The sequence below is a fragment of the Myxine glutinosa genome, chromosome 1, assembly GCF_964187855.1.
Source record: "Myxine glutinosa chromosome 1, kmMyxGlut1.1, whole genome shotgun sequence".
NCBI lineage: Eukaryota > Metazoa > Chordata > Myxini > Myxiniformes > Myxinidae > Myxine > Myxine glutinosa.
The window spans coordinates 216,742,954-216,770,251 of record NC_136261.1 but is presented as its reverse complement, the minus strand read 5'-3'; the positions used below and the strand labels follow the sequence as shown (position 1 = coordinate 216,770,251).

Genomic DNA, 27,298 nt, shown 5'->3' with positions numbered 1-27,298 from the left:
AACAGCTGTTCACCACCATCTCTTATCTTCCCCCATCCAAAACCTTGATCTTTTCTACCCCCGTTAAAAAAAACTCCAAATCCACCTTTTCAAATTTCGCTTTTCTTTCCTGAAAGTCCATTTGTTTTATACCATTATTGTTACTGATCTACACATAATAGCCCATAATGTCAAAGTGGATTTTTTTTTTTAGAATAACTTACAAAATAATTGCAAATTAAAAGCTGAAATGTATCGAGTCAATAAGTATTCAACCCCTTTGCTCTGACACTCCAAATTGAGTTGAGGTGCATGCAATTTTATTTGATCATCCTTGAGATGTCTCTACAACTTGATTGGAGTCCACCTGTGGCCAATTCAACTGATTGGACATGATTTAAAAAGAAAAACACCTTTCTATATAAGGTCCCACAGTTAACAGTGCATGTCAGAGTAGAAACTCCACCATGAAGTCCAAGGAACTGTATGTAGAACTACGAGATATAATTGTGAGGAGTCATCGATCTGGGAATGGTATAAAACCATTTATAGAGTGTTCCTTCCAAAGATTTCTCGAATGTTCCAAAGTTCCAAAGAGCACAGTAAGCTCTATCATTATGAAATGGAAAGAATATGGAACTACCCAGACTCTTCCTAGAGCTAGCCATCCAATCAAAATGAGCAACCTTGCAAGAAAGACCTTGGTCAGGGAGGTGACTAATAACTCAATGACCACTCTGACAGAACTACAGAATTCCTTGGCTGAAATGGGAGAACCTACCGGAAAGCCAATAGTCTCTGCAGCACTTCACAATTCTAGGCTTTAAGGGAGAGTGGCCAGACGGAAGCCACTTCTGAGAAAAAGGCATGTGAAAGACTCTGAGGCAAAAGGCAAAAGAGCATGAGGCAAAATATTCTGTGGTCTGATGAGATAAAAACTGAACTCTTTGGCCTGAATGCAAAGCGCTACTTCTGGCAGAAACCGAGCACAACTCAGCACCCATCTAACACCATCCCTATCATGAAGCATGGTGATGAAAGCATCATGTTATGGGGATGCTTTTCAGTGGCAGGGACTGGGAGACTTGTGAGGATAGAGGGAACAATGAATGGAGCCAAATACAGGCAAATCCTTGAGGAGAACCTGCTTCAGAGTGCAAACGTCCTTCGACTGCAGCAAAGATTTATGTTCCAACAGGACAATGACCCCGAACATACAGCCAAAGCAACACTGGAATGGTTTCAGACCAAGAATGCCAAAGCCCTTGAGTGGCCCAGCCAGAGCCCAGACTTGAGAATCTGTGGAAAGACCAAGATGTTTACCAACACTCTCCATCCAACTTGACAGTGCTTGAGCAAATCTGCAAGGAAGAATGAGAGAAGCTCCCCAAATCCAAATGTGCAAAGCTGATACAGACATACCCAAGAAGACTCGAAGCTGTAAGCACTGCCAAAGGCGCCTCTACGAAGTATTGACCCAGGGGGTTGAATATTTATGTAAATTAGATATTTCTGTATTTCATTTTAAATTATTTTGTAATAAATTCTAAAAAGAAATTTCCACTTTGTCATTATGGAGTATTACGTGTAGACCAGTGACAAAAAAATCTCAATTTAATCCATTTTAAATTCGGACTGTAACACCACAAAATGTGAAAAAAGTCAAGGGGTGTGAATACTTTCTGAAGGCACTGTATAGAATCACACAGGGTTAAATTTGCACTCCCAGATGGTCACTCCACCTGTCCTCATTGCCAAACATCATCTGTGTGGAAAGTGGGTAACCAATCAATTGTGAACTTAAATCAGAACGTGCAGAGGGGCACCATCTTAAATTTCGAAAAAAAAAATCGTTTCATCTGTGTTGTCCCATTGCTGGATTTTTGGAAGAGGAAAGATTTGAAGCATTTCAAAGTATCTCTGTCTGTTAATTGAATCACAGAGGATGTGAGGTCCAATGAGGTGGGTTGAAGTCATACCACATCAAACAATAGTCAGGGCCCTTAGGGATATTTTGGGGCCGTTTGGTTCAAATTCTTCCAAAAGCACCAAATTTGGCCCAGATGTTGCCCATGCCATACTCTTTCGATTTTTGACGGGCGCCAAGACCGGCGCCCCCCCCCCCCCCGGGGGCCCCATATTGGCGAAATACTAAATGGCCGCCACCCGGATTAAAGGAAAATCAGTTAAATAACCAAAAGGGTTGGAATCATGTATGATACCACTTTTCAGGGGTTTTCGAGGTCGAGGAATCCAATTATGATGTTATTTTGATGATTCGAGGTCAAGGTCAACCCTCAAGGTCATCTTAAAGGTCATTTTTGAGTCAAACATGTCGGTTTTTGAGTTTTTTGTCAAGATTTACGCGAGGTTCACCATTTTATGTTTCTGGGTTGGGGAATCGAACTCTGACCTTATTTTTGACAATTAGAGGAAATATTTACATGTCTATTTCCAAATTTTCAGGCATATGCAGTTCATCAGTCTAATTACAAAGGTACGGATTTTGATGTTTTATGAACTGTATGCCATATCCTTGTGTTTAATTTTTGTGCGATCATGATCCGGGTTCATGTATACACGATTGTATACATGTCATAAATATGACGTCATAGGTCATGTGACCTGGCGGCCATATTGGATTTTATGAAAACCTTAAAAATGGATCCCTGCCTTCATTTTTCGATCGATTCATTTTGAACTTTGACCACTTATAGTACGCCATGTGATTGGATGCATATCCTAATTATGACGTCATAGGTCAGGTGACATGGCGGGATGGACCGGTATGGTCCCCGGATCATACCGCCCTTGGCGCCCGTCAAAAATCGAAAGAGTATGGCATGGGCAACATCTGCGCCAAATTTGATGCTTTTGGAAGAATTTGAACCAAAAGGGCCCTGACTACAAGCCATTTTGGCTGACTTTAGCTGCATTCAACTCTCGTTTTTGGAGCATGCCCTGACCAGTAATGGCAGCCTTGCCTGTTGACAAAATCACCAATATGGAAAACAGCCACATCAGACATTGTTATGGAACACACCTGGACAGAACACACCTGGATACACTGAAGGAAATGTTCACAAAACCCCATTCTATTGTCACAATGATCTGAAAACATCTGCTGAACACAATGAGGATTGTGTGCTTTCCATACCAAGTCCTTCTTCAAAATTGCCTGAATTGCACGACAACCGATTCCACTCCCTTACTGCTTGTCTGATCGACTTATTTGGGCTCCTTGTGAACACATCTCGTAACCTATCAATGTTTCCTGGTCATCTTGCTCTGGTATGTCTTCATGATCGAATTACGTCATTGACTGAACCAGCTGTTCAAGCGTCGTACCCCGTAATGACATCATAGACGTAATGACGTAGCGTGACGGACAGACACAAAACTGCCTCACCATATCTGTCTGTCTGTCCTCAAAAATCTCATTTCTATATGATGTCCTCCTCCTTCTCCACCAAATGGGGTGAGGGCGAATGGTACCAACCTGCTTCACCCACCTCACCGACATCCCTCCTCACACAATCTTCCCATCTCTGTCAAGGTTTACCTCTTTTCCTTCCACCTTGCTCCCTCAACCACTTTGCTTTCTTTGGCAATCTCTCTTCCTCCATCAGCACCCGGTACCTAGCCCACCTCAGCCAGCCAGCTCACCTCAGCCTATATCAATCTCCCTTTCAAGCTCATCCTCACATTGATTATCTCCCTCAGTTCGTCCATCCTTCTATCCACCATCTTCACTCCTGCAATCCTCCTGACCCAGTTGTTCTTACAGACCTGCAGCCTCTGTTGTTTCTCTGTCAGTGCCACTGTCTCCAGACCATATAGGAAGGCTGGCCACAGAACTTTTCCCAGAAGTATGAACTGTATAAGACTCTATTACACAAGACCCCAGAACTTTTCCTTTCAATTTCCTCAATATTTTCCTGTCTACCATGCACAAGTCCCCTCCACTTTCCTCCATACAGATGCACCTTCCTGTATCCTCCAACTACCATCAGCCTCTCAACTACCATCCTGATTTCGTTCTACCTACAAAAATCTTCTTTCTGGTCAGATATTCTTCCTCTCTAAACTGATGTTCAGTTCCTTTGATGTCTGACCCATATTACCTCAATCTTCTTCAAGTTCATCTTATTACAACATTTATATATGTTTTATAATGTTATTATGTTTAGCAATGTACACATAGTGAGAAATGTTAGCCACTTGATCTGGAATGAATAGAAAATTCCAAGGTGGAGCTGCCGCTGGGTGGAGCATCGTATGATGCAATGAAAAATAAACATGGAGAGGAGAACCCTATAGGTTTACATACAGTATTTCATTTTTACTCAAAATAAGTCAAAGCCTTCATCTGAAGAGAATTACAAATCTTCATTGGTGATAAATATAAAGTCATATTTCAGGGATATTAATTTGGGTTCCTGAGATCACATAATGCGAGGAAATTATCAGAAGCATCTACACTCTACAGACTCCATGTTGCAACACATAAATAAACCAAGAACAAACAAATGGACAGAAATAGACACGAGACATTTAACAATGTACGAATCTCATGACTTCCAGTTTCTGGTGGTGGTAACTTTTGTTCTCTTCTCAGAGTGACCTGCTTCCAAAGCAAAGTAAACCATTCCAGATTTGTCTCTGTTGCCATTAATTGTTGTTTGTAACGTGTGCTAATGATCGTGTCTTTTGCATGCCTGTTTAGTTACTTTGATCTTATGTGTCTGCCTCGGCAGGTTACGCCTACATATTGTTACGTTTGTGGGAGTAGATGATGAAATACCATAGTACAGATAGGATTGTATAGGTATATCATGGACTGTGGACGAGTAGGAGACATCTCAATTGTATGAAACAGGGAAACTGGAGCTTAAGTTGTTTACATGTGCTCATACGAGGGGTGAAGCTATGGTAATTAGATAGGGGTTAAGATTCGTTTCCCCCCAGTATTTGATTGCCTCCGGTGGTTTTTCCCTGTGTTATTACAATTACAACAAGGCCAGCCATAAAACCATCCATTAAACAACAATCATACCCTGCAGGCAGGCAGAGCGTTTCGGCAACCCCTCCCTCCCCCCTCCCCCCACTAATCGAGTGAGGAAAAAGGCCAAGCCCCCAGAGTGGTACGGGGGGGGGGGGGGGGCGTGGAAGAGCAAAACCCGCAGGCCACGCCTCAAAGTTTGTCATTGGTCAAGCAAGACCGTGGGGTGATTCGACAGAGCTCGACCATTTGACTGTATGACGTCATCACGAAGCTTCGAGCAGGAAGAAGAAGAGTCACTCTATTGGTCGCTTTTGTCTCTTGGTACGAACAACAAAGCTGCGCCATTTTTCTTTGTTCGTGCTGGTCCGATTTTGCTTGTGTGCTTGAACAGGATGTTAGCCATTGTTTGTTTGGCTGGGTCATGGAGTTGTGTGCTTTGGAGGTAAGGGAGGGAAGAAGAACAGCACGTCTTTTGTCTCTCTCGGGTGGCTCGGCTGCTTCTGGCTCGTGTGCGCTTGTGAGGAAAGCTTTCGGAGCTTTTGTGAAGTCGGAGGAGGAGGTGTTGTTGGACTGTGGTGCTCTTCGGGGGAGCTGGGAACCGCGTTGCGCTTGGTGATGGAAGCGAGTAAGGGCCGTTTTGACTGCTGGCTCACGCCTGGGCATCTTCGATGCATGGCGCCGGCGCCATTGTTGGAGCGCTTCCCGTGCCAGTGGCTACACCGGCTGCTGCGACCATCAAGCCCCTAAAGGCATTTTGGACCAAAGCTGGGTGCCGGCCAGCTAAAGGGATTTTACTTTATTTTCATTATCTTTCCCCCGTGTGCTGAATTTGTGATTGAGTGGAGACGTCTCACAGTAGGAATTATAGGTTTTATCCCAACATTTACTTCGATCTTTTCCTTTCTTGATTTATTGTCATTAAATCTTATTTGTTGAATTTCCTGGTCATGTTTGCATGTTTTGTGGGTTCGGGAATAAACCCGTGTGTTCTGTTCAGGCAAGCACCTCGCTGCCTTCCGTCCTGCGTGCACCAAAAAGTACCACCAATTTTTGGGCTGCCGCCTCAGGAGTAAAAACGACCGGTCATTCGTCACCCAGTGGTCTTAATCGCTGGGCAACGCAACAATATTTTTCCCCTGACTCACAAACCAATTCGTCTCTCTCTCATCTCTATTCCTACCTTTACTCTCACTCCTTCCTTATACCCTCTACAACAGTTTGTCCGTTTCATTCTTGGTTGTCCATGTATTTGGCACGTCTGCTTCCTCAGACTCCTTGCTTACCAATTTCACTCGTTATGTCACTTTTTTCACACTTCACTTTTAATTGTTATTCAGGCTCACTCATTAAGAGCTTAACCCCAATGTCATTCAGTCTCGAAACTATTTATTTTGTTCTTCCTCCTCCCATCAGTATGTCAATTCAAATATTTTATATTGAACTTTTATGCTTAATCTTCCTAGAGTCCCATTTCCTTTCTCCCATACTGTTTCCTCTTCATCCCTTCCTTTGTTTCATCCTTGGATCCCTTGCAAATGCACACCCCGACTCCCATCATGTTCATACACTGTCTTTCATACAAATTGTGTTCATACAAATACACATTCTGTCTTTCTTTGTGCCCTCAATCATCCTTTTCACCATGTCTGATGTCAGTCTTCCTCTTTCTGACTTTGGAATTCTCAAAACAAACCCGTTTTGTAATGAGTGCAAGTGGGGTTATAGTGGTAACTGGCTTGATGCCATTGCCCCTCACCACAATTTCCTGCATGCCCGGGGTCCCCAAATACCTCCTCCCCACCCCCACCTCACGTTCCCCTTTAACACATACCCACATTCCCTCGCCCCATCTCTGCATAAGAGGCCCAGTCCTGTTCTTCATCAACAATCTTTCTGAATCTCTGGACAACCCTCCTTATCTTTTTGCAAAATACTCCACCCTCTGCTGTTGCATCTCATCTTTCCGATAGATTAAGCAGCAGTCTCTTCCCTCTCTACAGATCTTGGTAGTATCAGAAGCTGGTCCAACACTTCAAATATCTTTCAACCCCAACAAATCTCACACACTCATTCTGCATATCGGTTTCTCCTTTTTTCCACCACCCAATTTTTCGTTATTTGTTGTATTGCCATTTAATCCCCAGTCGTTCCTTCTTCTTCTTCTTCTTCTTCTTCTTCTTTAAGTTGCCTTTTTTTGCTATGGTTGAACTTGTATCTAGTTTTTTCACCCAGTGTCTTCTATCCCCTCCCCTTGCCGTCATAATTCCCCTCACCCACCCATTCTTCCTCCAAGTTACCCTCTGCTGTGTCACTATACCCTGTGTTGATGTGCTCCCCTTCAACTGTGTTAACTATGTTCTGTTTTTGTATTCTAACTCTTCCAGGACCTTTGACTGTATACAATAAAATGGCCATATTCAGTACCCCAGCACAAGCTGTAAAGACAATTTGATGTAGAACTAGCAGATGTACCCATCAAGGACGAGGGATATCATTTGACAGGATGGGAGCTGGGAGGGTCATATATCAATAATCTCATGATAGAATGGTGCTGGAAGAGCCACTCATCTAGCTGATATACCAATCGAGGACAGGTGATAGGATAATGTGGGATATGAGCGGGTGGTAGGGCCACAGAACAACAACAATGCCATGACATCATGCAGCAATATTACATCATCCAAGGTTAGTAAATGGAGTACATTGTGTGCTGCTGTGCACCAAATGCTTTGCTGGTTCACCGTTGTATGCCAGAACCAGGAACTGCTGGAACTGCACATTTCCTGAAAGCTGGTTCTGTATGCCACAATTTAAATGGACTGCGAGTTGTTCCCAAAAAACTAAGTTAAAATGAAAACCGAATAGTTCCACTGACTATGGGAAGTTGTTGTTTTCATGTTCACAGTTTCAGATCCCACAGTAGACTGAACCATAATACTTTGGTTATCAGTTCAATTGGTGTTTCAATGTGATCCTCAAGCAGAATTTCTTTTTCGTGAGATATTATGCAAAAAGTATTTCAATTAAAAAAAAAACTTGAAAGGTGGAGGTGAGAGATCAAATAGGTGCTTTAAAATGTAGTTGGACAACTTTCAAATATAGTTGACCAACAATACCCTTCAGCATTTCTACAGCCAAATGTACAACTGAATGTAGGATGTAATCATTACCAATGGTAAGGTGTTCCACAAAAACAAAAACTAAGGAGAAATACATTAACCTCGTGAGAGATGTTTACCTAACCTGACATCACAAGTTGATCAAGAACAGGATTGCCGAGCAGCAAGTTCAAAATTCCAGATTATCCACAAGCCTACGATATTTTATGATTTCTTCGGACTATGTTGAAATCTATCACCAAATCAGGTTTTGAGACATTCTTTCAATTACCCTCGAGTAGAAAAATCGTTTTTTTAAAAATAGAATAATTTTGAGGTAAATACAAGACGCAATTATTTATTTTTTTTACATATCCTCTAGTTTAGGCCATTTCAACCCACTGCGCCCCCTCGCCCATCCCATCCCTTCAACCTTGTCATCATTCCATCCCTGTCATCCATCCCCCTTCCTCACCAGCAAATAACCTTTTGACCACATCTTATATAAAACAATCGTAAGTCACATGATTTGATGTTGACAGGCATTCTATAATATACAGTGAAAGGGGCTCGTCAACATTCCACTGCATGGACCACTTTCAAACACAAAACGACACTCTTGATGAAACATCCTCCATTTATTACATTTGCAAATATGGCATACTTCCGACTGTCCCACTACCCATAATGTACCACTTATGTCCCTTCATTCTTTCCCTTTATTCCCATCTTCTGCAAATCTCATTTCCTCATTCCTCACACACTTCCCCCAACCTCCTCTCTCTGTCATCCCACTTTTTATCAATACTCTCAATTTTGTGTCCACCCTCCCTCACCACCTGCCACCAACAGTTGATACATAGTTACCACCTAGTGGCCATGAGAGAGCTCAGCACAAATTCCACCATCTCTACGATCATTAAAAAGCTGAACAGCATGGCAGAGTTGGGTGAGATGATAGTTTGTTTTAAGGGTTTTGTTCAGTGAATATTGCTTTTCTCTTGACAATGCCACAGCAATTTTGCTCAAAGAAGGGTGCTTTGGAAAAATTATTTCGGTCACAATGCCAATTTCATACAGCTTAAAAGCAAGTGAGAACCAATAAAGAAAATACGAAATAATCGAAGAGGAAAAGGAGAACTCTAAGGATCTAAGCATAGTGAAGATCAGCTGCCAACATCCATACCTGATGACACGCACCAAATCATGAAAGGCTTTATCAACATTGAGAGGGGGGTCTTTGGCACTGGTCTCAATGTAGAGAATCTGCAAAACAGATTGAAAGCATGATGCAGTGACATATTGAACTCTGGCCGGTCATTTAGGTTTTTTCATCATCCATGATCATATAGTTTTCAGAGAACTGGTTGTGTCTAAAGTAGGCCTGGGCGATAATGGAAAAACCTATATCACGATAATGGACCTTATTATCACGATTATCACGATATCATGATAATATAAAAAAAGAGGAAAAAGACATAAAATGTCATAGCCCCCGCCATGGTTTTAGTAATTTTGCTGTATGGAGTTAAAGGCCATCATTCAGCCGTATTTGGTCGAATTGCAAAACAAAATCTTCTGCATATGTATTACTCATGTATTGTGTTTTTTGCCAGGTTTGAAGAAAATCGGATCATGCATGACCGATAAATTGTTGGACACACATTTAAGCAACAAAATGGCTGCCAGTCAGCCATCCTGGATCTGATCTCGATAAAAATGACCATCTTGCATACAGCATATGTAACACATAATTCATTTTATCTGTGTGTCAAGTTTGAACAACATCGGTAAATGCATGTCTGAGAAATGGTTGAGGATGTGTTTAACATCGGGGTTTTTTTTACAACTAAAATGGCCACCAGTCGGCCATCTTTGATCACATCGCGAAACAAAATGATGTGCATATGTATACCGTCATGTATTGTCTGCGTGCCAAGTATGAACAAAATTGGCCATACATGATCTCCGAGATATGGTTGAGGACACACGGATGCATGAGACAAAATCCATAAGCCCCGTTTCGGACCAAGTACAATTTTTTTTTTTTTGTATACAGAATCAAGGCTCGTTCGTGTAAGAGCTAACACATTGAACATGAAAACATGCACAGACACACAAAACATGCAATGAAGGGAGCGGGAGACAAGAGGGCGAGAGAGAGGGAAGCACACAAGCACAACAACAGAAGGGAACAGGGACGTCGGTAGATCTGTGGAAGGGGGAGGGATGGGGGAGGAGGGAGGGGTACACGGTATAAAGCAAATGAACACTTCTAGGAATTTCACGAAAGAAGTTGGGGATTGAAAGAGGTGGATTTGGGGTGTTTTAACGGGGGTAGAAAAGATCAAGGTTTTGGATGGGGGAAGATAAGAGATGGTGGTGAACAGCTGTTTTAAAGACTTGGAAGGAGGAGAGGGATTGAAGAGAGTGTGGGAGTTTGTTCCGGAGGCGGGAGAAAAGAGGAATGAAGGAGTGAAGGTGAGCAGAGTGTCTTGATTTTGACAGTTTCACCAGAAGAAGGTTACTGGCAGATCGTGTGCGTCCTGCAGGAATATTTGAGGGACAGTGCACAGACAGAGCAGGGAGGGCAAGGCCAGAGAGGAGTCGGTAGAAGACAGAAAGACCACCTACCTGCCTGCTGTGAGAAAGAGAAAGGCCATCAGAATCAGCTTCTTCGCTGGAGATTCCAAATGCTTTGGTTTCAACCGCGTGAAGCCGAGCTAGGTGTGAGGCAGGGCACCAGCCCAGAGCAGTACTCCATTGAGTTGTGGGTGAAAGCTTTGTATGTGGTGAGGAGCTCAGAAGTGCCCAGAAAGGACTTCGCACAACGGAGGATGCCCAGTCGGCGACTGGCTTTGGAGGCAAGCTTGGAAATGTGGTTTTCCCAAGAAAGATCATGGCAGATAGAGACCTAAAAGCTTGAGTGACAGAACTTCTTCAAGAGGATTGTTCAGAAAGTAGATGGGAGGGTTGTCCATATGATCTTTTCTGAGAGAAAAAGTGAGTGTGAGATTTGTCAGGATTGAAAGACATGTTCCACTTGTTTGACCAGTTTGTGATATTGTCCAGGTCTGCAGAGAGTGAAGAGGCAGCTTCCTGCCAATTTTAGGGTTGAGATATGGAGCGGCAGAGAGTGGAGTCATCAGCAAAGAGATAGAGGATTTTCCAGAAAGTCGGAGAGATCATTTATGAAGATCAGAAAAAGCACAGGGCCCAGAACACTACCTTGGGGAACTCCAGCCTAAACAGGAAAGGGAGATGAGAGAATTCCATTAAGGTCCACAAGTTGACTACGACCAGAAAGGAAGTCTGCGTGGAGGTTTCCATGGATACCATACGAGGAGAGTTTGGTGAGCAGGGCAGGGTGCCAGACCGTATCGAATACACAAGATATGTCAAGGGAGACAGCTCTGATTTCCTGTTTGGCATTGAGGACCTCCAACCTTTGTTGAGACAGCAGAAGCAGCATTTCCAGAGTAGAATGACCTGGTCTGAATACAAATTGATGATCCGAGATCAAGCCATTGGAGAAGAGGAAGGATTTGATGTCAGAAGCGATGATCGATTTCATGACCTTGCTGATTATTGGGAGCAGGCTGATTCGTCTGTAGTTGCAAGGGGTTAATAATGGGGGTAACTAATGTAATTTGTGCCTTGAGAACCAAGTAGCATGCAATAACAATCCACATAAAAACAAACGGAATAGCCATAGAGTTACACGTGTGTTCGTACTCTTTATTTCATAATTCTGTTGCAAGTTGTTTGAAGTCAAACCTTATTTTACCTGGACGAAATCACTTTGCTCCTTTGCCGAGTAACTGGATGAGCAGTTTGCAAAGCAGTTGATACGGAACGTCTGGCTTGGCAAGCGATAGCAAGCTGATTGCTAACGGAACACACTAAACAAGCTGCTCGCTAACGGAACACACCATTTGTGAATGAAAGTCATATATGACGATCTTCACTCTTTGTGCATTTAAAATTACTCCTTTGATGTTGAACTTCACGGGCTGACAAGATGGTCTAGAGGTACACACACTCGCCTCTAAGCTGTCCAGCCTGGGTTCGAATACCGACCCAGCTATAAACGGTCATCCTGGTGTTTCAGGCAGGGTGATTCATCAATGTATGTGCCGTTCCTCGGATGGACGTTAAACTGGGGGTCCTGTCTGCCAGCATGGGTTGGTGAACGTTAAAGATCCTATGGTGTCCTTCGCAAAGAATAGGCGAGTATGGCAGTACCATGGTGAGGCGAACTAACTAGGTGAATGTCAGGCCTCGCCAGCCGGCCCTTGAATGACTTGGGCTAAGCTTCTCGCGGCCGACCCCACAAGGTGGGATAATAGTGGCCATTAAAGACCAACTTTGATGTTGAACTTCACAAATAATAATTGCCAAGCAATCCCATGGTGTGCAAAAATGTAAAAAAAAAAAAAAGAAAAAAGAAAAAGAAAAAAAAGAGCAATCAGAGATTGCAAACCCTCGCCAGGATGTATTTTCAGTGGTTTTTAAGGCTTTTGTGTTGAAACAAATATGGCGGCCGAACCACGTGACCAATGACGTCATCATTTTTTTTTCCTACACTAATTTATTCCTAGATTATGCTCAAGAAATTTAATCTTGATCAGATGACGTTTTGTACTTGCCAAATTATGACATCATAATGGAGGCACCGATGACATCATCATTAACATTTTATTCCCCATGGAGAGTTCTTTACAATGAGCCATGTCTCAATTTTTTCTATTCAGCGCTGTCGGAGACATAGAGGTACAAAGTTTTGCAGTTTTTCCAAGATGGCGGCCAAACCACGTGACCTATGACGTCATAATCATCATTTTAAAAAATTCTACAGGTGGAGTTGCACCGATGGTGAAAATTTCCTGTCAATCGGACCAACGGTTGCAGAAAATCATATTTAGTCTGTGCGGATAAACAGACACAAACAAACAGATAAACAGATAAACAGACAAACAAACAGATAAACAGACAAACAGACAAACAAACAGATAAACAGACAAACAAACAGATAAACAGACAAACAAACAGATAAACAGACAAACAAACAGATAAACAGACAAACAAACAGATAAACAGACAAACACAGATAAACAGACAAACAAACAGATAAACAGACAAACAAACAGATAAACAGACAAACAAACAGATAAACAGACAAACAGATAAACAGACAAACAAACAGATAAACAGACAAACAAACAGATAAACAGACAAACAAACAGATAAACAGACAAACAAACAGATAAACAGACAAACAAACAGATAAACTGACAAACAAACAGATAAACAGACAAACAAACAGATAAACAGACAAACACAGATAAACAGACAAACAAACAGATAAACAGACAAACAAACAGATAAACAGACAAACAAACAGATAAACAGACAAACAAACAGATAAACAGATAAACAAACAAATAAACAGACAAACAAACAGATAAACAGACAAACAAACAGACAAACAGACAAACAGACAAACAAACAGACAAACAGAGAAACAAACAGTTAAACAGACAAACAAACAGATAAACAGACAAACAAACAAACAAACAGACAAACAAACAAAGACAAACAGACAAACAAACAGACAGACAAACAGACATACAGAGACAGACAAACAGACAGACAGACAGACAGACAAACAGACATACAGACAGACAAACTCAAATGCAATACCCTCTCCTCAGGCAGGGTAATGAACGAAACAACGTCGCCATGTTTACCGCTCGTTTGGTCCATCGCAAACGGTGAGAGCTCGTCGTCTTCAAAGCCAAAACTCCACACACCGAGTACGCTTAGCTTCTCGATCGTTAACAAGATGTTGCCTTTAGTGCTCAAATTCACGCACTAGTAAGGTCGATATATGGAAAATACCCCCTCAACCCCCAAAAAATTGCTACAAAAGGTTTCTCAACCGATTCTGGTAGTAGTGTAGCAGCATAGCAAACCTGTTGTGCATTTTGTGATACAAGCACCAAATTTGGCACAAATGTACATTAATATGTTGCGAACATTTTCAGATATTGGGCCACTTGAAATTCTCTCTTTATGTCCGCCATATTGGATTTCAAAATGGCCGCCACTTGAAATCTACATTTGCTATTATCTCTGGACGTAATGCAGCTATTGACTTGATTCTGGTATCTAAATGTATGTTTTTGGGGGCAAGGAATCCAATGGTACCAATTTCAACTTAATATTATCTATCACAGTCTGTTATATAATTTTATTTGGAAATTATCTAGGCAAATATTGGATTCAACACAATACTTTGAAAAGAATGTCTTAGTTCTGTAAATGTCTTAGGTATAATACTGACATGCTACATGGTCTAGTATTTGAGGCTAGGTGTACTGGTATCTGAGGCTAGGTATATACTGGTACTGAAGATACGTGTACATAAACAGTGTCATGTTAACAAGTTCAGCATTGCCACAAGTACATGTATGTTGTTGACTCATCGTCATGTGCAGTCCCCTTCACACACACAGAGGGCTGTGCACTGAAGGGCAGCCTTTTTGCACTTGCAGCGCCTCACACACCCTTTCTTGCACTTGCAAGAAACCAGCTCAATGCAGCTGTGAGCTGCCTCAGTTAGCCTGGTCCAGTAAGGTGTGTACTGTCCTTCTCCAGTCCTTGACCAACCCCAGTTGGTTGGTGGAGGGAGCTCTGGTGCTGGCAGCAGTATCTGACCCCACACATGTCCACCTTGATACACTGCCCTCTTGACATGTTCCTCCAGAGCTGCCTTCGTTGGAGGGATGAGCTGCACATTGTTCTTCCTTGCGAAGAGTTTCCTCCTGGCCTTGTCAATGTCTGTGCATTTGCTGGTTCGATCATACAACAGGATCACGAACCTCTCGATGATGCGCATTGCATCGTCTGGTATGTCACGAGGTGCAGAGGACAGCAGCAGCAGCGCCTCAGTGAGTTCTGGCAGTACCGTCCAGACTGCCCACGCAGAGTTCTTGCCATGTCTATGAAAACTAGACACAGTGTCGCATCCAGTTAGAGCGTGGAACATTGGCAGTGCACGAGCCTTCTCTCGTCCCAATCCAGCTGCTATTTCGTGTGCTGCTAGGTATCGGAAACTCTGGCCTGTTCCGAATGCCAGCCACAGTTTGTCTTCTGGTTGCAACTCCTGTGCCAGGGACACTGCCAGCACCACAACATCGGTGTCTACAGTCCGGATGAGTATTGCATGGTGTCCATGCTGGACTGCGTGAGATGCATGCAGCAACATCCGACTGTCAGCCTCTTCATGGTTACATGGGGCGAGTGAGGTCAGATCTGGCAGTAGTGGCTTGCTGAGCACTGCCTCTCCATCAGTAATGACGAGTTGCTTGTCCTCCTGGTCAAACCATTCCATGAGAGCTGCTGAGAGGAACCTGAACAGCTCGGTCTTATTGCTGTCCACTCATAGGAAGTTCTGCCAGTTTCCTGGTATGGCTGCGGCAGCCACCACACGTCTCCGCACACCTTGTCCCCGCTTTGCACGTGTACTACCTTTCAGTGAATCAGCAAGGTAAGTATCCCAGACCAGATCCAGGCGTGACACTGTTTGCAGCTTCGTGGACATATATGGGATGAAGATCTGTTGTGCATACTCTTCAAAGGTCTTTGATGCAGCCGGCTTCAGCATCTGGACGATGGCTGCTCCATCAAGCACAATACAGGTCGTGACAGGAGTCTCTGTCTTTGCGTCGGAGACTTCTTCCAAGCATGTGAGGAGATCACTCTTGGTACCAGTGCAGAGGCTTCCACCATCAGACAATGCAGGAGGACATGCCTGATTCTCGTGACAAAAGAACTCCTCAAGGTTTCCATCCCTCGTCTGGCAGCCAATGTACAGGCGTGCGAAGAGTTCACGGTCATTCTTGATGGAGGCGAGCTGTTGCTGACCTTTGCTCTGGCTTCTTGGAGTGGAAGTGCTGAACACCTTCAGCTTGTTACGAGGAATGGGTGCGTCCACTGCCTTTGTTCTGTCCAACAGACACTCTCTGGTGAAAGCCTCGAACTGCTCTTGGCCAATCCTCTTGGCATTCATCACAGTCTCCACAGCAGCAGGATCTGCGATCTCCTTTGTGTCCAGTTTGACTACATCCTGACTCTCCTCCTCGAATGGGTTGCCCATCTCCTCTATGACACCGACGAGAGAGCGAACATCTTTCACAAATGAGGCCTGTACACTTGGCGTCTGATCATGATGACGTGTGTCTGCTGTTTGCCGTCTCCAGTGTTGGTTCCCATCCTGGAATTCTTCGATCACCCTGGAAACTTCTGGTCCCGCAACCATCCAGCGACGTAGGGCACTAGGGTTGTCAGTGAGCCCAACTGCTCCACCGTCTCCTTTGATGCAGGCATTATTCTGCTCATGTGCCTGGTCAATCGGGATTGAAGAGAACACCCTCTGTGTTTTCTGAACGGTGAAGTGGCTTTCCCTGAATTTCCTGGCTACATCTGGGTGTTTGATGGTGAGTTCGGCCATGTCCTTCAGGTGCACTGGTATCCACCTAGCATAGTGGGTGTGATCCAGTGCATGGAACCAGGGGACCAGCTCTGTCAGAGCATCGAGGTACATCATTAACGATCCCTGCCTGAGAGAACGCACATACACTAGAACCAACAGTTCTAGTTCCAGCACGGTTGCCCAGTAGTGAAACTGGGGGATGTCTTCTCCTCTCTGGCAACACCAGTCTTCAAACTCCGGAAGGTCCTCTGCATCCCTGGTTTCTCCCAGACAGTAGTGGTTGTAGGCACGGTGTTGCAGGATGTACAGTGCTGCTGCAGTCACTTGATGTGCTCTTCTTGTGCGCAAGACATGGGATGCTCGCAGGAATGAGTCTGCTGTCCCTGCTGTCGCAATCTCGGCTTGCACAAGTGCTTGCACCCAACCACTCCCTTTCAGCCAGTCCCCCAGTGTCCTCAGTGCCGCCATCTCTATGTGGAGGCCACCAAACATCACCACTATCTGGTCTTCACCATAGCTCTCTGGCCACTTCCACTGTATCTGCTTGGCCAAAGCAAACAGTGGCTGATCAACGGTGACCACTGGTGTCTGTCCAGGATTCAGGTGTTCCACAGCATTCTTCACGACGTCCATTGAGTGCCGGATCATGGCCACTGTGTGGGCACTCTCCAGGAAGAGTGGAAGCAGCGACGTGGGGCAGATGACTCGAGCATCTGGTGGCTGTCGGCTGGCATGAAATGCAGCCCAAGATGTGTTGTCATTGTCCACTGTACCAGTGTTGTCTTCCAGGACTCGCTTTGCATTGCCTAGCCATTGGTATTCTTCATCAGTCTGCTGTTTGAAGTCTCCTCTGGTCAATGACGCCACTTTAGCAGCTGGGACAGGCGACTTCTTGATGCTGCTAGTGACAGGGGGTACATCAGTGTAGTAGTGCGGCAAGGGGGCGATTGTCTTGGACCGTGCATCCCCAGATCCTCCAACAATGACGATACTCCGATCCACTCCTTCACCAGTGCAAGAAGGATGTTGTATGAGGGAGATAGCGGTACCATGGAAGGAGTCCTTTGATGTTGTTGCACTGGGGTTGTGATCTATGTTGTCTACAGCGGCAGTTGTAAACACTTTGCCATGCATCTTCGGAGGGCAGACCACTCGTTCTCTGTGAAACTGTTGGCAGACACTGTTGCCCATCTGTGCTGAGAGCTGGAGCACTCTATCATAGGAGATGCTCAGGCCAAGGTGTGACAGTCTGTCGACCAATTCCTTCTTGCGTGTATGAGCATGCAGCATCATCCCTATGTATATTGGAAGTGGGGAAGTGGAAGTGGGAAGTGAAGTACAGAACTAAGACATTCTTTTCAAAGTATTGTGTTGAATCCAATATTTGCCTAGATAATTTCCAAATAAAATTATATAACAGACTGTGATAGATAATATTAAGTTGAAATTGGTACCATTGGATTCCTTGCCCCCAAAAACATACATTTAGATACCAGAATCAAGTCAATAGCTGCATTACGTCCAGAGATAATAGCAAATGTAGATTTCAAGTGGCGGCCATTTTGAAATCCAATATGGCGGACATAAAGAGAGAATTTCAAGTGGCCCAATATCTGAAAATGTTCGCAACATATTACTGTACATTTGTGCCAAATTTGGTGCTTGTATCACAAAATGCACAATTCTTTTGAATATTTGGGCTAAGCCGCCCCACTATAGGGTTTAGTGTACTTTATAACATACTAAAAGTTTACCAAAGTAGGACCCCCGGAAAAGTGTTTTTTTCAAGATGGCGTCCAAGATGGCCGCCGAAACCTCTTAATGATCATAACTATGTAACTATCAACTCAAATTTGATGATCTTGGTGTATATCCCTAGGTTTTTGGGGGCAAGGAACACATTAAGACCATTAAAAATGAAAGTGGGCCATTATCTAACAGGTTGAGGGGGCATTTTCCATATATTGACCTGAAGAATGTGTCGAATTGGATCTAACTGAATAACTAATTCTCATCTTTCTCTTTTTCAGACATGATTCAACAATGAGTGCAAGCACAGCCAGTCAAGCTTTTTGTCCAATCTGCAAGGAGGAGATCGAGGATTCCAGTGATAACTGGGTTGCAATTCAGTGGAAGGGGGCGAAGGGAATAAATGAAGCCAGTGTAAAGCAGAAGGACGATCTTGTAGTTGAAGCCAGTACTAAAGTGCATAAAAGCTGTCGTCAACAGTACATAAATGATAAAAACATTAAAAGCCATGTTGCAAAGAAAAGTAGTGGTTCTGTGCCACCAAAGATAACCACAAGACAATCAAGTGGAGGTTTTGACAGTGAAAAGGATTACGTATTCTGTGGATGTACAATTGATTTGGACAAGGGACACTTTGGCTGGGTACGGACTGACAAATTTGTGGAGACAATTGTGGAGGTCTGTGAATCCCGTTCAGATGATTGGGGACATACTGTAAAGGGTCGGATTGAATACTATTTACGAGATTTACATGCAGCAGACGGACTTTATCATCATTCGTGTAGTGGAAATTTCCGGTCCTTCAAGTCTGTGCCTTTAGAGTTCCAGAAAGCCCCCGAAGCCAAGCGCAGAAAGTGTGGTCGTCCTAAAGATGAAGATAAGTATGAAGCATTTCAGAAAATGTGTGCTTACCTAGAACTGAACAGTGAGGAACAACTAACTGTTACATCTTTGAGCCTCATAATGAAAGGGTATCTTTGTAATCCTGATTCGGAACCGTATGACAATTACAGTTTGAAAAAGCGTCTTAAAGAACGCTTTAAGGACTCAATTTTTTTTGGTGAAAGAGAAGGCTTGGACGATATTGTTACGATGAGAGAACAAACGTCGCAGATTCTGAGATCATACTACAAGCAAACGTGTCAGGAAGGCGATGAAGAGTCCCAAAAACGCGCTATTATTGAAACTGCTGCTAGGTTAATCAGAAGTGATATAAAATCTCAGGTTTCTACCGTGACGAATCAGTATCCAAGTAGTGATGATTTAAAACTTGATTCAGCCCTATCATTCATTCCGACTAGTCTGCGGACAGCACTGGAAACATTGTTCGTTGGGAAAGACACAAGACGCAAGGTTGCGGTAGTTGGTCATGCCATAATTCAAGGAAGTTCGCCCACGAGCTGTCATTGCCCACGAGCTGTCATAGTAGTGATCTTGTCATCGAACAAACGTTGATGAGGTCTCTGAAGAGCACTGGTGGTCTAACTCGCGGCAGTGGGATGACCGAGGACATGCGAAACCTTTGGACCTTATCTGCACCTGTAACATCCGAGTACAACATTGCGATGCAGGATTTCACAAACTTAACCTATACTACAAGTCCGCAACACAAAGACTCAACTGAGGCGCGCATCAAAAGAGATGCATCTGATCTCGAGAAAATTCGGATAAAGCTTGCAGCCTGCTCACCCTTCACATCTGATCCTACTCTGAGAAACATTGTCAACGGGATAGTGGCTGGGCCAGATGTGAATGTACATGACTTTGAATCGGTTGGAAACAAGATCATTGAAGATATAATCGGAAAGTCGGCATTTACTTACAAATTCAAGCGGAAAGACAGAGCCAAAACCCTTGGGAATATCTCTGCTGTGAAGATTGCTCCTGATCGTACCATTGATCCTGCCCTTCTGTTCCAGCGTTTCCTTCTGGTGTCAAGGTCAGGAGATCTTTCCCTTGAAGAGGTTTTGACGTATGAACTAAGCCCCTACCCTCCAGCCCTCTTTGAGACCAGGAACATTCTTCGAACAGCAGACAAACCTCAGCTTGCTCAGGCAATTCGAGACCATGCTGCGGACTTATCAAGTGAGGCTGTGATGAACTCTATTCCCAAAACAGATTGTTACGTGCTTGATGGTGGCTCTTTGCTCCATCGTTTACCGTGGAACAAAGGCGACTCATATAATGCAATAGCTGAGTCTTATGCAGACTTCACTGTGAGACATTACGGACAAGCGACAGTGGTGTTCGATGGCTATGGTGAAGGTCCCTCCATAAAAGACAACACACATCAGAGACGAGGAAAAAACCTGCACCCTATTGTTAGTTTCACTGCAGAAACAGAGTTTGCAGGCAAAAAGGACGACTTTTTGTCTCGTGACAAAAACAAAGCAGACATGATTGCTCTCATCAGCACAGCACTAACTAAAAGGGGATGCCATGTCATTCAGTCACCAGGGGATGCAGACGTTGATATCGTTAAGGCAACTGTTGAACGATCCCGTCATTGCACCACAACGTTGGTCGGTGAGGATACAGATTTGCTGATCTTGCTCCTTCATTACTCCAGAACAGACAATGAGATCATCTACTTCCGTTCTGATGCAAACAAGCAGTCAAAAGAACACAGAGTGTATAACATTACCCTGTTGAAAGAAACTTCAGGAGATGATGTGTGCAATGAGTTGCTCTTTGTACATGCCTACTCAGGATGTGATTCTACTTCAAGGATTTTCGGCATCGGAAAAAAGTCAGCCTTCCGGAAATTAGTGAAATCTGATCCTGTCATGAAGTCCTGTGCTAGTGCATTCATCCTTCAAAACAAATCTCAAGAGGACATATCAGATCTTGGCAAAGACCTGATGGTTGATCTCTTTGGTGGCAAGTCTAATGATACGCTATCATCACTGCGCCATATCATTTTCACCAAAAAAGTGGCAACTGCTCAAGCATTTGTCACTTCTGAACGGCTCCCCCCAACATCACCTGCAACAATATTCCATAGCCAACGTGTGTACTTTCAAATTATGGTATGGATGGGGATGGCAAATGAAATGAACCCAACTGAATGGGGATGGAAACAGGAAAATGATCAGTTAATTCCAATTATGACCCAAAACAATGCTGTGCCTGACGAACTCTTGAAAATTATCCATTGCAACTGTTTGGGGGGATGCAAATCCTCTCGATGCAGCTGCAGACGCTATGGACTCCGCTGCACTGCTGCATGTGGCCCTTGCCAAACTGAAAACTGTGACAATCCAAACAACACTCAAGAGGTCGATACTGAGCAGGAGGATGACACTCAAAACTGAACGCTCTGAAACTTATTCTATGGACAAAGGTGTTTGTGCATTAGGTGACAGCTGAAGGTCATGAGTTCAATTTCATAATGATTCAACAGCTCAGTAATATCCAAAGTTGTCTTAATGTGTTCCTTGCCCCCAAAAACCTGGGGATAGACATCAAGATCATTAAATTTGAGTCAATAGTTATGGACTTGCGGTCATTTGGAGGTGTTGGCGGCCATTATTGACGCCATATTGGATTTTTGTGTTACATATAATGGCCCACTTTCATTTTTAATGGTCTTAATGTGTTCCTTGCCCCCAAAGGAATAGACACCAAGATCATCAAATTTGAGTTGATAGTTACATAGTTATGATCATTAAGAGGTTTCGGCGGCCATCTTGGACGCCATCTTGAAAAAAACACTTTTCCGGGGGTCCTACTTTGGTAAACTTTTAGTATGTTATAACGTACGCTAAACCCTACCAGAATCAGTTGAGAAACCTTTTGTAGCAATTTTTTGGGGGTTAAACTGTATTTTGACCTGATTACACAGACAAAGCGAACTCGAACGGATCGACCATTTCAACATCGGCGGCACTTTCGGCGCATTCATTAATTGGTTGTTGGTTTAAATGTTTATTGTTTAATGATGTACCGTTTAAATTACATCTTGGAGAATATACATTGCATATCATATCATCTGCTTTATTTTATAGAGCTGCATTTAATACGGGAATATCTTTTGAGAGAAACTAAACAACCTAACCATTCAAAGCAGTCAATACACCATCAATATCCGGGTTCAAGGTGCGTAAAACCGCGCAGCACATATCGTGATTACAAATATGGATGATCGTCATCGCGGTGGTAAATGTAAAGCACGATTATCGCCCAGCACTAATCTAAAGGTGTGCATGGCCAAGAACCAATCCAAGAAAGGTTGTCACTCTTGCTGCAAGATAAGGTAGGAATTTGGAATTTGGCCAGGGTACAGGCACACATTGGTCTACTTTTCCAAAGGCCTCGTGGATTATTTTTTAATGTCAACTAACCAAAGCTAGCTAGATGTGACCTTCCTCCAAAGGACAGCACACCCAATGATGCAATGCCCAACCTGAAAAGCACCGATTGTGGTTGGGTCGAGAATAAAATCCAAACTAGCTCAAAGGTGAGTGATGCATCCCTTTACCTGCCTCTCAGCTACTATCACAGTCATCTATTCAGGTTGGAGTGTACAAATCCAGGCTCATGTCAGACCGCATGAACCGTAACGAATGACGCACTGGTCACCAAGCCAGCCAGAAAATATTACACAACACGTTTAGGTATGAGAATTGCAAACGTACCTTGTGCTTGGTGGCCATCTCCCGTCCCTGCTCTGCAGAGATCTTGCGCTGATGGAGAAGGTCCACCTTGTTTGCCACCAGCACCATTGGAAACGAGTCTCTGCAATCAAAAAGTGCAGCGAAGTGAAGAAGTCTTCCACACAGTGACACGTGCCAGTCGTGCCATGGAACTTCACTTACGAAGTAACGTATTACTTTCAGCAAGTCCAAAGTATTATCTCCCCGACATTGCAACGACATGAAGTAATTATGCAGTGTGCACTTGAGGTCGTGCAAACTTGTTCAAAGAAGGAAAGGAAAAAGAAAAGCCCAGCACGAATGGGCTACATTGGTAGTCTGAACTTTATAAGGTGTGATTAATTACCAAGATAGATCATAGGGAGGATTTCATTTTCTACAAACTAAAACAAGAGAATGATGGGGGGGTGGGGGAAGAAGGGTTTGGGAGCGTGAAACAAAGTGGGGAGAAAATAAGGGTTGGAGAAGAGAGATGAGAAAAGAGAAAGGGCCTCAATAAGACAGCCAGCTTTTTTGTTCCCATTTCGAGGATATCATGCTTCTAGAATCTAGATATACCACCACCTGTCAGCAGTGCATCAGAACTGTAGTTTTATTGAACTTTGATCTCAGGGGGATCAAATCCAGAGGAGACAGATCAGTGGTGAGCATGTTCCCAATTGAGCCATCCTTCCATCCATGTTATTTGGTGGAACAGTGCAAACATGCAGTTATAAGGAAGGTAACGTGATAGAATAGAATACCTATTTAAAACCCAAATAACCCTATTATTTTGTACTAGTGGGGTCACCCGTGGGAATCCCACGGGCATGGACGTGTGTGACATTTCGACATATTGAGTTAGATGCTGCACCTGCACATGCAGTTTCACAAAATGGTTACTGGCAATTTATCAGATGCACAAATGATGTAATCTACACAATGTATTTACTTCTGATAACATGTGAATGCATGTGCGTGCACACCCACATATGCACACACAAACACACATACACCCACACACATATATACACACGCATACACACACATGTACACACAAACACATCTCGTTTTTTTCATTTCTGTTCCTCACAATTTTGTCTCTCTCTTATTCACACACACACACACACACACACACACACACATATATATACACACACACACATATACACACACACACACACACACACACACACACACACACACACACACACACACACACACACACATACACACACACACATATATATATACACACACACACACACACACACACACACACACACATATATATATACACACACACACACACACACACACACACACACACACACACACACACATATATATATACACACACACACACACACACATATATACACACACACACACACATACATATATACACACACACACACACATATATACACACACACACACACACACACACACACACACACACACACACACACACACACACACACACACACACACACACACACACACACACACACACGTCCTACAGCACATGTATATATCCCACATGTATAAAGTGTACGTGCCCCTCCCTCCTCCCTCCCCCGCCGGGTACTTCTGCTCATAACTAATAAAATAAAAACGAAGAAATATCTCTCAGCAATTTCCCGTCTGTTAATTTATATATTTTACAAATGTGAATGACACGTCCATGCACACGTGAAATGGAGTTTGTTTTTTCACACGTGAAATGAACACGTGAACCTTTACTTCCGGATAATAATGTTGAATGAAATAAGAACGAAGAAATATATGTCGGCATCATTGTTGACGTTTTTGTGACGACTGTCATCAAACGGAAAAGTAATATATCTTAACGGAAAAGAAAAAGCGAATTTTTAATATATGTCGACATTTTCCCCGACTGTTATTTTAGGCGGTGTATTTTCGTGTATCATCGTGGCGCGATTTTTAAATATATATCTCTGCATTTTCCCGTGTGTGTGTGAATGTTCTCAATTATTTCTGACACCGAGTCTAAAACCATCGATAAAAATTAAATCAGATGGTGAATTCGATATAAAATCGTGAGGGTGACTCAATGAATGGGCTTTATTTTACAGGCCTTTGAGAAATCATTTCGTTCTATAAACGGAAACTTTCATCGGATTTTCTTCCCGTTTTTTTTCAACTGTCTAAAACGATGTTAGCGACTGTTAAAAATGAAATGATATATCGAATTTGAATTGAAATAAACCTGTGTGAGAGAGAAAGACAGCATGGGCCTAACTAAACAGGCCTCAAAGCTATTCGAGTTAATAAAATGGTGGATATTTGTTTACACGAAGCCTCTCCAAGAATGGGTGGAGCTACTCTGTAAACGGAGTAAGCCACACCCCCGGACAGACAGACAGACAGAATCACCTTCGCCTATTATAATATAGATTCTGCCTCAAAGTCTGGAGTCATGAGGTACAGAAAAAGAAACAAATTATTTGTACTAAATTGTATTGCATTTTTTCAAACACAAGGTAATTTGACTTGTTTGCTATGAATATTTCCGTCAAATGTGTGCAAATCCTCGAAGCCACCCGTCTTAGTAATTGGCTCTTCAAAAATTAAAAGGGAGTTGAAAAAGGAATTTCATGCCCTTCACCAAAACCGCAATATAAACCAAACTGCAAATGAGTCATTCCACACGTAATATTAAACCAAGAACAATGTTTTTTCAACTTTGTTTACAACTCTGCCTCATGACACACAATTGGAAATGGTTACTCACATTTCACGAAGTTGCAATTATTTTAGGATGCACAGCATGGTGAGAACTGCCCACTTCCTTATTCCACAAATGTGCACACCTTTCCCTCTCCGTTTAACAATTCAAACGTCTCCCCATTTTTGTTCTTTACAGAAGTGAGGCTCATGGAAGAGCAAGATAGAATTTTTAGTGGGAAAACATCCATGGAATTAACGTATGGGAAAAGAGGAGAGTGAGGAGAGGAGGAAACACTGAACCGAGCAGGTAAGATCATTGGGTGAAGAAATGTTACTGGGGGTAATAAAGAGCATGGATCAGAATTAGGGTGCAATAATAAAATCACCCCTCAATAGGTATGCTTTGGTTAAATGCATCACTGTGGTGTGAGTTGTCCATGTGTATTCCAACTGCAGTACAATGGCTAAAGATGCACTTTGGAGGAAATGACAGTCTAGGTCAATTGCAATTCAGGTTTTAACCACTAAATACATGGAAAACTGGAACGTATTTGATTGCTGTCCAAAATACGCCGTGTCATTGGCAAAGAACACACTTGTCTTTAACACGCAGGATGAGTTGGTGGAATTTGTCCACGTGTTCAAAGCTCGTCTTGTCTGTGACTGAGAAGACGATGAGAAACCCATCACCGGTGCGCATGTACTGCTCACGCATGGCGCTGAACTCCTCTTGACCAGCTGTATCCAGTACTACCATGAAAACACACAGGCAGGAATGTAGTTAGAGTCAAGCGTGCCACCTGGTAACACAATCAAACTTTAAGCCCATAATCAACAAGCAACTGCATGTTCAATGAGCAGCAACATGAGGTTCTTGACCTATTTTCTCATAAATGCATTTTCTGGTGTTTTTCTGCACAAGTGCATTTTCGGCTTTGCTAGTATGCACACAAGCTCATTGTTTAAGTTGCACTTGGATGGATCAGCTCGCTACGCTCACCTCACCACACCACACGTCGCCCAAAGGATAATGGCCTGACTGAATTTGAGTAGCTGTGTTGTCATGATTTACACCAATCATAATACAAACATTTCTTTTGTACAGATTTATTTGTAATATTAGTGATATTTATTTGTAACTTATTTGTAATCTAAAAAGGTCCCAGTGGTCTAAAGCTCTAAATGGTCTCGGGTCCAGGTTGGTCGAATAGGTCGAAAAGGTTTATGGGCCTTTGGGGTCTTAACTAAGGATTTTTGGGTCTTTTGGATATTTGGGGTCTTCAGGGTATTTTGGGTCTTCAGGGTCTTTGGGATCTTTTAGGTCTTCGTGGTCTTAAGGGTCTTGGGGGACTTAAAGGCTCTCCAAAGGTCGAAGAGGTCTCAGCATTCTAAAGGGTCAAAAGGTATAGTCCAACAGTACATAATTAATAGACGCATGCAATTAATAGACAGGATGCAACCGATGTTCAAACAGTAATTATTAGAAGTACGTAATTAATAGATGTACGTCATTAATAAACAGGATGCAACTGACTTTCAAGCAGTACATGATTAAAAGAAATACAAGTACACATACATTCAAAGTACACCGCCCCCATGCCAAATAATTAAATATCCTACAGCGCGGCATTGCCGGGGTGCC

General features: G+C 43.1%; 1 protein-coding gene across 1 annotated transcript in view; it reads right to left on the bottom strand.

Annotated features, from left to right (window-relative positions):
* Positions 1-27,298, bottom strand: part of MRAS (muscle RAS oncogene homolog) — an 84,272-nt gene that overhangs the window by 11,731 nt on the left and 45,243 nt on the right. The window contains exons 4-6 of the mRNA XM_068126421.2: positions 26,253-26,406; positions 22,966-23,065; positions 9,269-9,348 (exon numbers count right to left, since the gene is read on the bottom strand). Coding sequence (XP_067982522.1) covers positions 9,269-9,348; positions 22,966-23,065; positions 26,253-26,406 — 334 coding nt within the window. The remainder of the gene's footprint in view (positions 1-9,268; positions 9,349-22,965; positions 23,066-26,252; positions 26,407-27,298) is intronic.